This window comes from Anarhichas minor, unplaced genomic scaffold (assembly GCF_050575085.1).
Source record: "Anarhichas minor isolate MPS153535 unplaced genomic scaffold, ASM5057508v1 ptg000071l, whole genome shotgun sequence".
In the NCBI taxonomy this organism is placed as follows: domain Eukaryota; kingdom Metazoa; phylum Chordata; class Actinopteri; order Perciformes; family Anarhichadidae; genus Anarhichas; species Anarhichas minor.
In genome coordinates, this window is record NW_027466517.1 from 7,120,106 (window position 1) to 7,139,151 (window position 19,046).

General features: G+C 41.6%; 1 protein-coding gene across 2 annotated transcripts; it reads left to right on the forward strand.

The window, feature by feature from the left end:
- Positions 1 to 1,206: 1,206 nt before the first annotated feature.
- Positions 1,207 to 15,600, forward strand: kdm4aa (lysine (K)-specific demethylase 4A, genome duplicate a). Of its 2 annotated transcripts, none has more exons than XM_076079246.1 (13): positions 1,207 to 1,359; positions 2,881 to 3,046; positions 4,337 to 4,512; positions 4,697 to 4,811; positions 4,948 to 5,141; positions 6,548 to 6,597; positions 9,675 to 9,778; positions 9,896 to 10,033; positions 11,702 to 11,934; positions 12,628 to 12,791; positions 14,579 to 14,973; positions 15,274 to 15,408; positions 15,501 to 15,600. In XM_076079246.1, exons 2-12 carry the CDS (start codon positions 2,909 to 2,911, stop codon positions 15,406 to 15,408), a joined length of 1,842 nt encoding a protein of 613 aa, XP_075935361.1. In that variant the 5' UTR covers positions 1,207 to 1,359; positions 2,881 to 2,908; the 3' UTR covers positions 15,501 to 15,600. The 2 variants fall into 2 exon arrangements, with proteins under 2 accessions (XP_075935361.1, XP_075935362.1); XM_076079247.1 differs by having other exon boundaries at positions 15,504 to 15,600.
- Positions 15,601 to 19,046: the final 3,446 nt, after the last annotated feature.

The following is a 19,046-nucleotide window of genomic DNA, read 5'->3' on the forward strand; positions in this document are numbered from 1 at the left end:
AAAACGTTATTTTCCACCTCCCAATATGTGAAAAAACACATTTTTTTCCTACAGAGTTGAACGACACCATCTAAAGGTCACCAAATGTGTCATGCTAAACATTCAAACAGTGTGTGATCAGGGGGTGTTCCAGCCCTTGTTTCTTCGGTTTCTATGGCAATGGGCTGTAACATCTGGGAATACAATTGAAAAATAGCCTCTTGGCTAACTCTGGCGCATTTACAGCAATGTTTTTATTAATGTGCACTGTCCCTTATCAAATAAACCATTAAATAAATCAATATTTAAAAGCCCAGAATGTTATCTTTTTTGTGATGTTTGCGGACGCCAATGTTGTCTGTATTTATGAAATGACACCATGTTTTCAGAAAACTAACATACTTAATATGTTTACAGAGAATTGTTTGCTGTATATAAATATACATCTTTTTATAGTTAATTTGCTTTGCACAATCAAGATATAGGGTTTGTTGCTTTTTGTCTGTGTTATCTCCCTAACTGTTGCAGCCTTTTTTAATCATTACAGACCCTGGACTGTAACTGTTAGCTCCTCGGCTGTGTCAAATGGTTTATAGGCTCTTTACTGTAGGCTTCGACAAAATAAAATTAAAATAATAAAAACGTGTTGCCCTGATAGAAGATATGAAGGGGGACTGCTTGGCTTATGTTGCTTATTATTCTTTTGAGCTGGTAACTGAATCTTTCCAAGTGTACCAGCAATGCAAAAAATGAATAAAAATGAAATTCTGTTTTTGTAGTTTTTTGGCTGAAAACAAATTCACTTTATTCTTTGAATTTTATATTCTAACTGCTAGGGAACTTCGTTTGAGCATCTTGTGCACTGACACTATGTGGTCTCTGAACTGAGTGATTTCAGAAACTGACACCAAGAAAAACTTTGAAAAATAGAAATGTACATTTTTAATGTACATTTTTAATGTACATTTTTAATGTACAATTCACACAACAAATTATATTTTGAATTTACAGAATTTCACATAATATAGATATTAAGTAACATTACTGAAGTCGAGCATCAGTAATCAGTAATCGTGGGTAACATCATTGAAAAACAATAATAGTTATGATAAATATATTTTGTGTGACTGTGCTGCCAGTGCCACAATGAAGATCTCGGCATTGCTGGTGCTGGCATGGTTTGGAAGAGAGAGGACGTCGTGATTGGCTGGGGGACTACGGAAGCCCCTCCCGCTGAGCTCCATGTAAACAAACACACACTGAGCATGCGTCACTGGAATAATGGAGGATTGCCTTTTCCACCCGGACTGATGATGTCTGTATTTCTACTCTACTACCTGTTCTGAGAAAAAAAAAAAACTCGTCAACATTCCAGCGTGTGTGAGTTCGTGTTTGGCACTTGAGAATTATTTAGTTTGTTGGAAAGTAGGAGTAACTCTTAAGTTTGGGCACAATAAACTGATGGTCAGCAACAAGCCATGTTTGCTAGTTGACTAGCCGAGAGCGGAGGCAGCTGTCAGATCCGAGTCCGCTACACACTTAGCGGTTGTTCTACTTTCAATAAAAGAGTATCTGGTTTGATAGGACGACTTGCACTGTCTATTAATGTTAGCTAATTGCGGTTTACTCCTGAATATGACAGCGGTTTAGTTCTTATTGACCATACTTTTAATTCCTGAGACGCAGAGCAGTTAGCATGTTAGCATGTTAGCTAGCGGACTAACGTTAGCTAAATATGTTTCAGAGGAGCAGCGCTGTCATTGGGCCACGGTGTGTGACAGACGTGGTGTTCAGCCAATCACAGACTGAGCATCATAATTAGTCAGGATTGTGTCCAATCATCGTTACGCGGCGGGCCCCCATGTATTCTGGGTTTTCTTAGTAAAGTCCGTAATGCAAGAGTTTAGAGTATGTTGCCTGTTAGCTCAAAGTTGAACATCTTCCCGGTTGGTCAACTCTACACGGAAAAGACCAATAGTAGGTTTAATTTGGAGTCGTTAGTTGCGTCGCAGCAAACGGACAACTTGGGTGAATGCAAAAAAAGTCTATTGCTGTAATACCATCAGTTGATGCTTTGGATACAATTTGTTTTCACGTAAGAAATTACATATCTGGGCTATCAATTGTCTGTTGGGTCTCTATTTATGAAGACGAGGTTTGACTGGGTGCAAGTTCAGTGGATTTCTGTTCGAAAAACAAAGAATTAGAATAAAGGTTTCAGAAATCTGGATCAGCGTCTCTGGAGTCTGCTTGTAAATGCTGGTTTTAGTGGTATCTTCTGGACCTGGTCTAATGTGGTCCGAATGGAGAAAAAGCAGTGGAATCAGCCCTTTTGTCTGTTTTTAAGCAGAATAAAAGTTTAAAGAAGTTTAAAGAGAAGACTCACTTGACGAAAACATTTATTTTACCATACAGAACACGGGGAAATATTAGATAAACTAAATAAATAAAATAAACTGATATCATTTTTTGAAGGTGGCATAAGTACGGTTAGCTGCTGCCCCTGTCCACAGCAGTACATTGCTTTAGCTTCCGGGCTGTTTCTCCAAACTGGGGTAGGTGCCGACCACCATCTACTGTAGGTAATACACTGACTGTGTATAAGTACCTCATGCAGCCCTGCTTAAAGAAATCCGAAGTATCCCTTTAACATCTTTGGGTACTATGATGTCTGGTACTGTTTCCATAACTTAAAGTGGTATAACAATGGAGAAATTACCACGGAGAGCGACTTCTGCAGTGTGCTTAGTTGAGATGGTCTGTTACTGTCAAGTGACGGCACAGATACAGATTGGGTCACAGGCTGAAAGACTTTAAGAAACTGCATTCATGTGAGCCACACACTGTCAGACACGTTACCAAGATGTTCTCATGATCATGTCTATGTTTTCCACCAATCAGAGTTGGAAGTCAAAGAAAGAAGCCCAAGATGACTACAGACACGCCGGCCCCAAGCGTGGGCTCCAGGATAATGACCTTCAACCCCTCCAAAGAGGAGTTCAAGGACTTCAGCCGGTACATTGCCTATATGGAGTCACAAGGAGCACACAAAGCTGGAATGGCAAAAGTAAGCGTTTATTGTATTTTGTCAGGTTATTATAATACAATAAGTTGACTTATTTCTCCTTAAACATACTATGTGTGTAATAACTTGTACAGTCTGTAGTTGGGATAATCCACTTTGTTATGATGAAATAGGACATCATTATTAGCCATGTTGTTTGGCTCAATAGTTAACAATTTACTCCAAACATGACCTGAACCAAAGCCCTGCTAAAGAAGGAGCGTAGTAGACCTTAGTACGGTGTTAATGCAAATTCAACACTTCCTGTGGCTGCTTCACAGTGAAAGTGAAAGAAGATTATTCTTTCACCCTGAAGCAACAGCACAAGTTAAGGTATAGTCACTGTGGGGAAGCTTAGCTCAGGTTTTAACTGAGTGAATCCACATTTCTTTAGTGTCAATGTGTTAGTGCAGTGTTCCACAGAGGATGAGTGTTCTGGGGAGGTGGATGTGTTGTCTCAAATTTAACACTTTAAAGCCATAGTTGGTTTTAATAAAAATAACTTTTTATCATATTTGCTCAAACTGTCGCTACATCCTGACAGAAGTACACAAGACAGATAATCCGTGAACAAATGCCCCCTTTTACTGCTCCGAAAAGCATCCGCAAGATTCAACCGCACCCAAAGAAAAGCAACCAATCGGAACCGAGGAGTCTCTCAGGCAGCTGTCAATCACTGCTCGTGGAGCTCCTGAACGCCGATCAAACCATAAACGAGGCAGCGCTCATCAAACATGAATCTGTTTCTGTATTGCCCATTCCTCTCCTCAGATGTTTTAGTGTCAAACTGTCTGCTTTAGAGACTCCTCGGCTGCAATTGATTGTTTTCCATCGGGCGCGGTGGAATCTTGAAAAGACCATTAGGAGCATGAAAAGGATTCAATTAAATTAAATTAAAGTTACCAACTGTCGCTTTAAAGTATCTTTAAATGTTTGAGTTACTTTCGAAAACAAACACACAAACCACTTCATACATAGGCATGAATTAGATCCAGCGCACTCTTCACTCTTTATTTAAAAAGAAAATGAAACACTTAAAGCTGGTCCGCCTGTTAACTCCTGTTATTTGCTTCTTTCAAAACAGTGGTGAAGAACACCAGCAGCCAATGCCAGGAGTTGACTTTTTATTAATTCCCAAACTGTCTCATAAGTAACCAAATGACTGTTTGCTGACAAGCAATGCAGCATTTAAAAGGCTGTTTTAAACAACGGAATCATGAGATTCTCATCGCTCTGAGTTGCTCTTCTCTGAAATACAACCAGTTTTCATTCTGCCTCTGTGTTCTCTTGCAGGTTATTCCACCCAAAGGCTGGAAACCTAGACGGACGTACGACGATATCGATGACCTGGTGATCCCCGCTCCCATCCAGCAGGTGGTGACCGGCCAGTCGGGACTCTTCACCCAGTACAACATCCAGAAGAAGCCGATGACTGTCCACGAGTTCCGCAAGACCTCCAACATGGACAAGTCAGTTTGCAAATCATGAACCGCAGTTGATCGATCCATGTTTTTCACGCAGTGACTGTAAGATTACAATGCAGACAATCCTGGTACAGTGTGTGATTTCCATAACGCCTCTCTCTCTCTCTCTCTCTCTCTCTTTCTCTCTTTCTCTTTCTCTCTCTCTCTCTCCTTGGATCTGTCATCGTAGGTTCTGCAATCCCAGATACGTGGATTTTGACGAGCTGGAGAGGAAGTTTTGGAAGAACCTGACCTTCAACCCACCCCTTTATGGGGCTGATGTCAGCGGGACTCTGTATGATCCAGTGAGTGGTGACAGTCTGGATAGAACCACCGACGTGGACTTCCATCTATTCGTTGTGTTTTGATTTTATGCCCACAGACTCTGTAGTAGTTGTGTCACTGTGACTTACAGCCTCTGCTGAATCCCTCCTTTTACAGGATGTGACCGAATGGAACATCGGCCACCTCAACACCATTCTGGACACCGTGGAGAACGAGAGCGGGATCAAGATCAAAGGAGTCAACACACCGTACCTGTATTTCGGGATGTGGAAGAGTGCCTTCGCGTGGCACACAGAGGACATGGATCTGTACAGCATCAACTACCTGCACTTTGGAGAGCCAAAGTCCTGGTACAGTAGCCAACACACCCTGACGCTTCTCACTGCTGCATCCGTTTTAATAGCCTAAATGTAAAAATACAATCAACCTGTCAATAATCCTTATTTACCACTGCCGATACAACAATATGATGGGAAACATCTCGCATGCTCTAAATGTTTGACACTGATTTTGTGAGCTAATAACAAAAGATCCTGCTGTTCCCTTTTATTAAAGGGGTTCAGTGCCTTCTGGAAAGCTCTGAGCTCTTAGATACAGCTTGCCACACAATTTACCCACAAGAGCCTGGGAAGTGATGAACTGTTATGGAAACAACATACAAACAAACACTACATATGCTTTAGTACTGGGACAATGGGTCCAATCAACAACTGAGTAGATCTATGTTCATATGTAAATATAAATATTTGATCTTTTATTGTCTATAAGCACTGTATATCAGTGGGGTAATAGACCGCCATTGATCCCCATTCATGCTCTTCTCAGTAAAAAGGAGTATTGGGTGAAGGTAAATTATTACGTTATGATGTGTTCAAATGTAATCTTGTAAAATGTAGTTTTTGGAGAGAAACTTTAAATACAGCTGTTTGAAGATGTTTTCACAGCAATATAAAATAGATATTAGAGAATAAATTATGAGCTGTTTAACTTCCTAACACTAATGTTAGCTCTAAGCAGCTTATAACACATTAAAACTACTAATGGCAAGATTTATTCTCTATTATTATCTATAAAAATCCAATCCTTTATTTTCTAAACATCTGAAGTGTGTGTTTCTATGAAGATAACCACCATAGATGACTATAACAAAAAACGATAACATTTAGGATTTGTAACTGTTCAAACAGACATCAGAGCAGTTGAATTCATTTTTTGGGGCGATATGGGCCAATATGGATCATCAACCATCTGAACAAACTGTTATTTTTTCTTGCTGATCTGATCCGTGTCTCACAACCCCGATACGACCGTAACCGTCGGTTTTGGTATTCGTTGCACCGCCCACTGTATATGTATTCACTTACATCTGTACATGTTGCATTAACCGGAAGAGAGGCTTAGACCTTGTAGGTAGAAAAATTAAATTAGGAAAAAGAACTAAACAATATTGTTTTTATTTAAATGATTATTAAATGTGATTTAAAATACTGACACGTAAATTAGCTTTTTTTTTGTCTGGTTTCGGAGCAATAACTTAGTTTACTCGTCTATTTCTTTGTGTAATTGATACTTGTTGATGAATGTATTGGCGGTCCCAGCCCTAAAGTACCACAGTAATGATTGAGTCCATTGTTCTTCTGTGGTTATCACTTCCAGTCTTCATTCTTCAAAACCCTTGACCACCAAGAACAAGCGGATATCTTAACTCGGCAGTCAACATCATATTTGATGTACTTGTTCTCTTTTTGCTCTTCAGGTACGTCGTCCCACCAGAGCAGGGAAAAAGACTGGAGCGACTTGCCAAAGGTATGTGATGGGTTCCTGCAGAACTCCATAGATGGATTTAGGTGTGTTTGATGAACAGGCTCTCATCACATTTGTCTTCATTCCCCTATGAAAATTGATTATTTACACTTTTACGCAAGTTTTAACCGCTGGGTTCCACAAGTCACGTCAGCTTGTTGTGCTCAGTCAGAACTGAAGAAGTCAGAACTGCTTTCAGTGAACCTCTTTACCAACGGTTCCCGAGCTGGGGGTCCAGACCCCTACTAGGGGTCACCAAAGCTCAGTGGCGGTCTGTGCATTTTATACCTGGGCCTTCAGGACTGTCCTACTACAGTTGAAGCAATCGCCACACAATCCCCATTTCTCCAGACCATAATTCTTGCTTTGTAACAGAAAGCAACAGCCCAAACAGAGAATGAAATTTCCGACCCTAACCCCGTGCATGATGGGATGCTTTGTCATTAACGGACGATGCATATAGTCAAAATCAATGTAATTAACACAATGACAAGAACAAACTCATAAGAACCAGTCACACATATTTATTAGTGCTGGGCAGGTTGACGTGTTATTATCGCGTTAACGCATTCATCAATTAACGCCGACAATTATTTTATCGCGCGTTAACGCAGTTTTTTAAAATGTATTATTAAGCGGACATTTTAAACCCCCCCCCCCCCCCCCCCCCGGGTGACACGACCGATCCGGATCCCCCCTTCACTCCGTCACCGCCGGTCCCTCCTGTCTCACACACACACACACACACACACACACACGCGCGCGCGATCGTCTCGTTACAGGATCAAACGTGACAATATCAAAACATATATTGTCGTGTTTTTAAATTAACATATAAGCACAAGAGAACAAACTGCTCTTAACTCAACTCTTTATTAGCATAACTTCCTCATGCAGGTTACTGCCACGGTACAGACTACAGGTTCCATGCTTCACCTACATTCCCCTGGGTCCTAAGCCCCTCCATGTACAGCTTCTTATCACCCTCTATGTACCAACGTACATTTATAACAAATACCACACATATTACGGTAATCAGCGTTGCATATGTGTCTGACCACAAAACAAAAAAAAGCTAAAAAGAAATGATTCATTTAAATTATATTTTTAGAGTTTTTAAAGTGTTTTGTTTGTAATATGTATAATAAGCATCATTTAGTATCACTACTGAGAATTTAACAAACATAAAAACATGACGTAGATAGGTTTGTAGTTTTCAAGGTGTATATTTAAATATCATCTCTTACACACATGAAGATAAAGTTGTGAACACCGGCTGAATATCTATGATCAGAATCATTATAACTGTGTTATAACTGCTGCTGTGTAAAGCGAGTACTGCTGCTAACAAGAACCTGATGTGTTTAAAGTGTTTACAAACCAAATGTTATTGACCTTTTGTTCATATAGCAGTACCTTCAAAATAAAAGTGCGCAATACATATACTTTTGAATTAATTATTGAACTTTGCGCATTACAATGAGATTAATCACAAACAAATCATGCGATTAATCGCGATTAAAAATTGTAATCGTTGCCCAGCACTAGTTTTTCTGTGACAACAAAGCATGACAAATCAATTCAGCAAACCTGCGGTACTAAAACACGTATTCATCCGCACACTGAAGAACACCATTCAAATATTATTCACATCAGAGGGAACAATATTAACCATATCATAAAAATGACACCATAGACAAAGTAACACAGTAGAAACGCTACTGCAGATGTAGAAACAAAAGCAGTTCACTTACCAAAGCTGCTGTTCAGACAAAGCTGCTGTTCAGACAAAGTCCATCCTCCTTTCTTTGTTAACAAAGAGTTCAATGACACGGTTGTACAGAACATCGGTGCAGTTCAGTTCCAGTCAGAGGTCCTCCAGCGAACGTGTTTGTTGAGTTGTAGATCCACTCGGGTTGAAAAGGTTTTCAAAAGCACCGTAGCTTGTAAGTGTCCTGTCGTGCTATGGTGTCTTGTTGCTGCCTTGGTTAGCCACCTCAGGTTAGCGTAGCGTAGCTCCAAACACCAAGACGCTCAGTTGCAAATAAAATGCATTCTCAGCCATAAAATGTGAAACGCTTCTCCGACGCTGTCAGCCAGGGATACCGTTCGTACAAATCCTCGTCAATTCCTGCAATCCATGTCAAAGAATACGCCCAACATGTCAAACTAAAGATCTGATTGGTTGAACACTATGACAATCAACAATATCGTCCCCATTCACTTAAAGTGCAAAGGGATTCACTTGTGAGTCTGCAGGCCTCTGTTCTTACCTAGAGACACAGAGGTGAGCTCTGATTGGATAAAAGCTCTACTTAAAACAAGCTGCACTGGAAGCAGCGGTGCAGGCTGGTGTTACGTACTGAGTTAACCAGTGCGCATGTGTGTAACGCTTTTAGTTCTACAGGAACGGAAGACATGTAGCCATTGTTGTTGATGTCGTGCATAAGTTTTATGTAAAGTCTTAAACATGTACAGTTGTCGCTGGAGTTATTGAATTAACAGCTGGAAGCAGAGCAACAGAGCTAATGGAAAAAAAAATTATAATACAATAATTTTCGCTCCCGAGACGGACCATTTACCTGCATTCAACCAAAGCCTGCTCAAACGTGACTCGGACTACAAACAGGAACCAGAACGCTTCCTATACTTCCTATACCAACATCTGGTCCAGTTACCTACAGATTCTACATATCAATGCAGAAACCTCTTCATAGAGATTAGTAACGAGTTAATAGAGCAATGGCGAGGCGTCAGGAAGCAGAAAACACTGAATTTGTCAAATTTAGGAAAATTGTTTTAAAAGTTCTTAAAAGAAAATCAGCAATTCCCATTTATTGTGCAATATCCATAGATAATAATATGCTCAAAATTGCTCGTTCAACACAAGCTTCCTGCTGTTAATGCGTTCGCTGTTTGTTCATCAGTTGTTTTGTACTTAGTCAGGGGTCGTCAGTTTTCTCGGAGACCATAACGGCAATTCTGTTCACATTTGCTATTTAACTGTAACTGAAAAGACATGAACACAACCAGAGAGGGTCGTCTGCACTGATATTCTGGATGACTTCCTGTGTTTCCAGGTTTCTTTCCAGGGAACGCTCAGGGCTGTGAAGCCTTCCTGCGCCACAAGATGACTTTAATTTCACCCTCAATCCTGAAAAAATATGGCATACCGTTTGAGAAGGTGACCTTTCATTTACTTTGTGCTGACTTCATGGCATAGCCGCCTTATGTTTCATAATTAATATGGTAAAAAAAACTTCTTTTAGTTTCTTCTTTTAATTCTGTGTTTTGCATCCAGGTCACTCAGGAGGCTGGGCAGTTCGTCGTGACGTTCCCGTTTGGGTACCATGCTGGTTTCAACCACGGCTTCAACTGTGCCGAGTCAACCAACTTCGCCACCCAGCGATGGATTGATTACGGCAAACAGGCCACACTGGTACACAAAAAACAACATCATTCAAACAGCTGTGAATCTTCATCTCGTGACTAATCCCATGCAAAGGCTGCAGCTGCATCTATGTAGAGATGTTCTGCTCCGCAATGTCAAACATGCGAAAGGGATTGTGGTTCATGATGTCACTTTGTTCTGTTAACACTCGTAGCTTGCAGCACTACGTGACGATCACTAGAACAAGACTAGGGCTACTTTCATCAAGCTAAAATAATCCTGTTTATTCACATCCCGCTCATTTTTGTTCAGTTCTTTTGAACGCAGCAGAGACATGATTTATTATTAATGGAGTTATCTTGAATAACAGTGTGCTCTTATTTTGAGTCCACTTGGAAGTGGACCCAGACCCACGGTTTCTGGTGGTCTCAGTTTGGTTTTGTAGTCCGCACCAGCATCGTATTGACAGCTTTCACACCCGCCCAAACGAACTGTACTAACCAGAGAAACCGACCTGAGTTTATTTTAACCACATTTTTAACTGGGAAAGCACCTTTAGTGTTCCAATGACAAATCTTTATTTTGCCGTCAAATGAAATGCCATTTGTTGTGGTTCCATTGGTCTGTTTCAGTTGAGATAATTACGCCAACAGATCACAATGATTTTACAATAACCTGCATGTTCTCATCTAAAACCACAATTATATCATCTCTCTTTGATTATAAGTTATATTTGAAAAGGACGTCATGTATGTAGTTCACAACTAAGCGTCTGGGTCTGTCAATAAGCTGCAATTTAATTAACATTAAAACAAGCTTTGAAGAATCATAAAATCCATCGAGCCCTTCCTGTTGTTGGGCCTATACCAGACTTTGATTGACAGCTTTTACACCAACTTCAATGAACGAATCAAAACAGATTTAGTTTGAACTCGAACCAAACCGAAGATGCAGCGTTCATCAAACGATACGTAAGCCAGTGTTGGGTGGAACATAGAGAAGTCTTATTCTGTCCTTAAAGCCTTACCAGTAGTAAACATTAGTGGACCTCATGAGAGAACATCTCCGTATTCCTATCTTAACGTTCTCTTACTTTATACAAGTGGCCCACGTCAGATTTAGCAATCGCTTCTAATTTCAGATAACTGGGTGTAAATGACTAGCGTAAACATGATGGATGCCACCTGTGCATAAATGAGCATATTTAGCTTCCCAATAATACCATAAAAGGCTCTGCGTCCTGCCCCATATGTCCTATATTGTATCTTTTTAGAGAAAATAAGTTCGAGAAAGTTGGTGAATACAGCAAGTTCTCCTAAATCACTTAAAAACAAATCTGTTGATACGAGTGGTTCGTGCATGAGTCCTTCTCACATAGGTGCAGGAGAGGGAAGCTCAAAGAGGGTCTCCATTCAAAGATATCCATCCTCTGTTTTCACTCAATTTAGTTTTAATCAGATCTTAACATTGCACATGGAAATATTGACCTGATTGTTGCTGAAGGAAAGGTTAGGGACTCGTAACATTCTTAGATCATACTCTTGGAACCACAAATAAAATAAAATTTAAATACAAGCCAAAGAATCTGAATTACTAGAAAGAGTACTATCAGTCCCAACAGTGAAGGCAACTCTTCTCAAAGCCTTGTTTCGTACTGCTCAGACTACCAGGGTTCAAATCTAGACTAAAGTGTCGGATCTGTTCATTCCCTTCCAGTGTTCCTGTCGTCAGGACATGGTGAAGATCTCCATGGACGTGTTTGTACGCAAATTTCAGCCCGACCGCTACAAACTGTGGAAGGCAGGGAAAGACAACGCTCCCATCGACCACTCCAAACCCACACCGGAGGCTGCTGAGTTTCTCAAAGAAGACGAGAGCGAGCCTCCACAAGAGGCTCCCAGTGAAGCTGGATCCGAGGAGCCCATTACTCCTGTCCTGGAGGACAACAGGTCTGGATTTACACTCGCTACCAACACATCTCTTAACACAGTTCATACAAAATGCTTCTTATATAAACATTATATAGATCATAATTAATGTATTCATCACTTTAATGTTGCAGCTTGTAAACGTTTATTTACTTCATATACTGCTGGGCATTTGAATCTGTAATTGAAACGGCAATCCTCATCTATTAGCTGATTAAAAAATCTAAATCTGCAAAGTAACTAGTAACAAATGTTGGATAAATGTAGTGGAGTAAAAAGTACAATATTTTCAAGAAAGTATAGTACAAGTATGTCAACATTTTAGTACAGAACTTGAGTAAATGTTCCAACACATTAGTACTTTTAGTCTGTTGCCAGTACAAGGTGAGTACAGAACAACCCCTATGTAGTACAAGCACTGCACAGGAGTTTAACAGCTCAGCAGCCCATTGTTTGTGACAGTTATCATATTATGATTGTTTCTTTGCTTTTATTGAGGAAGTAACTTATATTGAACCACAGCTGAGCTGATAACGGCACTCTCACTCACCAGTTACCAGCTTCACTGCTAAAAGCTACTGATTGTGTCAGCGACGATGGTGATTCAGTGAAGTCTTTCTGTGTTAAAGATTCATCCGTACATGAACTTCCCTCAGCTTTGTTGCTTTGTGAGTCCTGTCGGGCATGTCTTCACTAATGTCTCCCATGCATCAGTCCAAAGCCTCAGACTGGGACAAAGCGCCAGCTCGAAGCTATTGAAGCCTTCGAAGATGTCAAACCTGAGCTGACGGTGAAGGACACGGAGACGGAAGAGGTGGAGCCAAAGAAGGCCAAGCTGTCACGCAAGGAGTCTCCGACTAAAGTCAAGCCAGACAAAGGTACAGTACAGGTGCGGTTTGGTGTTAAAGGGATAGGTTGGATATTTAGAAGTGGGGTTGTATTGGGTACAAGGTAATACCTCTCCATATTCAGTATTACCTACAATAGATGGAGTTTGGACAAACAGACAGGAGTACCAGCACATCAGCAAAGTAATGTACTGCTCCGCCCCTCCCTGTCCTCTGCCACCACCGAAATACTCATCCATGCCCTCATAACCTCCAGACTCGACTACTGCAACATCATCCTCTACGGTTCTCCCAACAAAATCATCAATAAACTCCAATATGTTCAGAACTCTGCCGCTCGACTGCTCACTTCCACCCGCCGCTATGAACACATCATCCCGGTCCTTCGCGACCTCCACTGGCTCCCGGTCAAATACAGAATAGACTTCAAAATATTACTCACCACCTACAAAGCCCTAAACAACCTGACCCCTCCCTACCTTTCAGACCTCCTCCCCCTCCACGCCCCAACCCATTGCCTCAGGTCCGCCGGTGCAAACACTCTGAAGACCATCAGGACCAAGCACTGGACCTGGGGTGACAGGGCCTTCTCAGCTGCTGCACCTCCCCTCTGGAACGCCCTCCCCATCCACATCTGTGAGGCTCCCTCCCTATCATCATTCAAACAAGCTCTCAAAACCCACCTCTTCAACCTTGCCTTCACCTGCTAAACCCGGCACCCTACCCTCCACTACATGACCCATTCAGCACAGCTTCTCCAGTTCTTTTTTTGTTTTTTTGTTTGTTGTGTTTGTCTCTGCCTTGTAAAGCGTCTTTCGTTATCTTGAAAAGCGCTATAGAAAATTGATTTATTATTATTATTTTAGACTCGGTAGCAGTTTAAATGTACACTATGTTTAGAATATTTTCAGATGGGGAACTGAACAGAAGAGTGAAACTAATCTATACCGTTTCTTGTCAAAGTGTGGTATCTTTGGCACATAGGAGAAGTCTGCAAGAAAGCCCTTTGTTGCTGTAAATCTCCTCAGGTTTATACAGCAAAGCTACTTGATCATGTTTTGGGTTACAATAAACCCTCTCTGGCAGAAAGCCCTGAAGGCAAACTTCTCCCGTGTTTGGCTTTGAAGAGACCATCGATAAGTTTTCCTTTCAGTTCAGTTGCCCGTCAGAAGGGGCTGTGTGACAGCGAGATAAGGCGGTGAAAATATTCTAAATATAGCTTCAACTTAAAATCATTTGATTCTTTTTTTAGGTGTCTAGAATACGTCCACAGCAGTACATTCCTTTGCTGGTACAATTGCCTCTTTTTCCGAAATGGGGGCGTGCCGACTGTCTACCTCATACAACCCTACTTCAAAACACCCAAACTATCTCTGCTTTTGTGTTGTTGGTTCATGAATGTGGGCGTCACTCATCCCATTCCACACACAGTGATTGGTTAAAGCCTTTATGCGCTGTGCAACAGCTCAGAAAAATCAACCTTCTTCTGAAAGAAATTAGCATTCTGTGTGAAAGTATTCATGACAAAAACAGTTCGTAAAATTATAATGACGTGCAAATTCATCACACTAAAAAGTCCAGTTCTCAGTTTTGAAAAACAAGCTTTGAGTAACAAGCTCAGTGTATTGTGATGATGACAGAAGCTTATTATTTAGGGTAGAAGCCTCTTTAGTATGCATGTACAAACATACAGACCTTATTGGTGTATTTATTTGTTTCATAGGCTGTAACGAGCAAACGTCCTGCAATGGTCCGGGACAATCTGGTGGTATCAGTCGTTGCAATAATGTTCATCATTACCGAATTTATTCTTTCAGACACAGTGAAGGTCAAGACTGAGCCTAAGAAGGACAAAGACACCAAGCCTCAGACTAAATCTCAGTCCAAAGCCAGCGCTAAGAAAACTTCAAACAGACAAAGTGCGTCAAAAAAAGAGAAGAACGGCGTGTCGGCTGCAGACGCGTGTCCTCCAGAGCCCGTTGAGAGCCGGGCGGGGGCCCCGTGCTCCCAGGAGGAGGAGCCTCGGCTGGGCAGCAGCTGCAGCCCGGCGCAAAAGCTGTTCCAGAGGACGCTGAGCCCGGCGGACGTCCTGCACGTTCACAGCTACGCTAAAGGAGACTACGGAGAGGGAGAAGCCCCGCCCAAGGAAGACAAGAAGAGCGAGGACAGTGACGATGAGACGGAGAAAGACAACAGACATGTTCGCAAAGCAGTGAGTGGACACAGGCATTACACACACTTCAATGCTCTTCTTCACATGTTAATGGACCATAACAGTGTTTTTTTCCATGTTTTAGCCTCTCAACTATTAGTTGTGTACACTATTGTTAACATTTTTACAACCATTGATTCAGTAGATTTCATATTTTATAAAGCTATAAATGTAAAAGCTAAACCTTGGTTTATCTTTTGGCTTGGCTCAGATGCCAGTAAGAAGCATTACTCTGATAAGCAATCCAAAAAGGAAACAGTTAAGCAAACACGGTGGATTTGTTGTTTGTTGCATTTAAAGGAGGACTCTCACCAGCCAACTCTTAGCTCAAATGACGGCACATCCTTGAACACAACAAGAGTTATTTTAATCGTCCTTTCTGCATCACAACACTGCATAAACAAGACAATATTCACTGTATGGTGCCAGATTTAGGTATGTAAGCAAGGGGAAAGGATTATCTGTCAGTACGGTCTTTTGGAAAGATTGTCACGCCTGGACTCTGACGGTAACAACAGTCTCTCCAGCAGGTAGCAGAAGAAGTGGCAGGAGATGGAGAGCCAGAGAGTGATCTAGGACAGCTGCCAGGCCACCATCCGCTCATCAAGGACGGCATGAGTGATGAAGGTCTGTCGCATCAACTACAGCAACTAGACTGCCTCACCATCACACTTAATATTGGATGAATATGAATGCCCAGTTATAGAAAGGGGCTTTAGGTCTCTGACGCTAGTAGTTATTTGATCTGAATCGGTGGTTGCTTCAGTCTCGCTGTCCGTCATTTTGACACAGTGTCGTACAAATTCCATTATAATCGATTACTACCTGTCGTCTATTTCGGATAGTAATGATAAGACAGGTGGAGTCTGTAATTCTAATACTATACTCTTTTTGTCAAATTCAGTGAATATCTTCTCACAGTCAATGAAAACGATGCCTGTGGTCATACACATCCCTCGATCTGTAAATAGGGAAAAAACCAAAGTGGCTCCAACTGAGCCCCAGTGCTGTACCGAATGTCATTGTTTACATTTGAAGCTTTACAATGAAGCTTTGAATGTCTGTGTGCGATTCGTCCTCTTTTGACCGCAGCGAAAATGTTGGTTTTGAAAGAATAAACGCCAACAAATGTGGATTGAAGCAGAATATTGCGTTAGATAAAAACACTTAGTACAATTTTCAAATGATTACATCTATCTTTTTAAAATATATTTTGACTTTGTGACAGGACAGAATCCAATACAGATACAAGGACACGGTGGAGGCGATCGCTCTGTCGGTTTGTTTTTTAAATAATTAACTTACAGAACGAGTTTATAGATTATGTATTTATAAGGGCATGGAGAGAGAATATGAGCAGACACCGACCATGCGGTCACCTTTTGTTCCGCCAGCAGAGGCCGCTATGGACAGCCTTTAGATTTTTCCTTCATTGAAAAAAATAAAATAAAATCCTTCAATAACGGAAAATATTTGGTCAACAAGACCTCTGATCTCAACACGTATGCTAACTTTGCTGTTGTGCTTGTTTGTCCCTCAGAGGCTCCGGAGGAGGCCCCCCCAGTGGAGGAGGGTGGTCTGGAAGGGGAGAGCTGGGCTAAACCTCTGGCTCACCTGTGGCAGAGCAGACCTCCCAACCTAAAGAAAGAGAGGCTGTACAACCAGCGCATGGGATCCAAAGCTCCATATTGCTCCATCTGTACGCTGTTCCACACATACCAGCAGGTAATGGGTACCAGAGCAGACCCTCGCACTCACATACCAACATATAGACCAGGGGTGGGCAAACTTTTTGGCTCGGGGGCCACATTGAGTTTTAAAATTTGACAGAAGGGCCGGGCCAGTAACAGATGACTGGAGAGTGTTTGTGTGAACTAATATAAATTACAAGTAAAAGTCATGACCTAAAAAATAAAGGAAATTTACAATTAATCTCAGTGGGAACAGTGTTGTTAGTCACCCTTTTTTGCCAGTGCATCAACATTTGATGTCAGTTTGGTTGTGTCAATTCTCAGAACAGATCTAATGTTTTCATCAGTTAAAGACTGTGGTCTTTAGAGCAATTTGCTTCTTTAAAGTGATCATACAGATATTTGACTTTCACAATGAACATTATCCGAGCTCTGCTCTGTAATGTCTTTCCTTGTCTCTCCCTCCTGTGTCACGGTGTGGGTACATCTCACTGCAGTCAGTAAACGTATCAGAATACCCTTATTTTATTGGCTAAACTGCATCACGTGACGTGATTTACAACGCATTGGTCGGTGTTTTTCCTGCACCGCTGAACAAGTGCCGTACATGCTGGAAAGGAGCGTGAATAACTCCGCTGCATAAAGCAAAGGCCCGCGACCCACTGAAAACGGGTCCGCGACGAACCACCAGTTGAGAATCACTGGTCTACAGGATCGTGACGAGCGGTGAACAGCTGTTTGTGTGGCGTGTCTTCCGTCTCTTCCTGTTTCCTTCACCTACATTCCCCTGGGTCCTAAGCCCCTCCCCCACACATATTACACGGTAAATCAGCGTTGTATATGTGTCAAACTCTATCGGTGCATCTCCGGTCTGTCTTTGTTCATCCTGCATCGCTATGTTCTGTTCTTTAATGTAACGTAGCTGGAGCGATGGAGCCTCTCCCAGCTGTTAGCAGACTGTTGTGCTAGCAAGCAGGCTCGCTCGCGAGCTGTACCCAGCATGCAGTTCTGCGGTGAAATTTTATAAATGTACAATTATTAGTGTTACAAATTGTTTATGTGTCACAGACTGTTGTGTGCTGTTGTGTTTTTCTCTGTTAAAGAGCGTTAGTTGTGGGTTGTTAATTGTTGTGTTATAAAGTTATGACCATGACTCGGGTTCCCTCTCAATACATATAAGAGAACTAGCGCTGACCGCAGCGCTTTAAGCGGCGAACAATATATTTAGCTGCCTGTTGAAAGCAGACAGCAGTTGTTTCGGCTATGCACCGGTATGATGTTGTGTGAAGAATTCATATTATATGGGAAATGTAAACCGGTATACTGCCCAGCCCTAGTCTTTATTATAGTTTGGACAATTTTGTTCCAATATTTGACGGGCCGGATTAAAAAGCCCAACAGGCCGCATATGGCCCCGGGCCGTAGTTTGCCCATGCCTGATATAGACCATACGCTACAGACAGAGCAGCAGGTGTCAAGGAGAGAAAACCCTGAACACATCGTCACGGTTATCTCGGTTTGTGAGGGAAACTATACGTTTTCAACCCGAAAAAAGCCGACAGTACCAACTAGAAGTGTGAAACTTGAAACCTTTAGTAGGCAATGTGGATCTGAAGAAAGAGACAACCCAGTTACATAATGGGAAACACAAGATGCAGTTTTTTACAGCTTGACCCACATTAGGGACAAAGAGTAAATTGGCCACTGACAACTTTATGGAGGTACAATACTAAATACTAGAAGGTACTTTCAGCTTTTGTGTCCACTGCGATCAGTTAGTGAGCGGCGTTCTTGGTGTTGGCAGCAGCCGTGTTTTGGTATTGATGTGCCTACAAATATTGAATTCATTCCATCATATTAATGTTAGACTGGGTTGGGACATTTACTCCATGAGGCCTTGCCCCCCCCCCTATTGTGATGAAATCATATATTGAGATAATTACGTCGTCTAACTTGATAATAACAAGAATTTACTCACTCTCAGGAAATCTGATTATTTTGCACTGGAGTTCTTAATTAAATGAGAAAATACTGATATTTAATTAACACTAGAGTGTACAAGCCCATGTGGTTATTTCATATAAACAATTTATTTATTGAATTGCCAAAAAACATGCTGAATCGTGACATACAGCATCAGAAATACACGAGGGCAAAGGGCAAAACTGCCCCTAAGAAATATCATTTTGCCCCTGATATCACTAGGAGAGGGGTAAAAAATGCCCCCGAACTTTCTAAACGAATAAATTAATGGAGCGCTTCTTAATCAGACCTGTGACTGCGAGACTGCGGTCAACTCAGCAGACACTTAAATTTTAGTGCACCTATATGCTGAAATTCACGGTAAACTCATTCAAACGGCGCAGATCGGGAGCGAGCGAA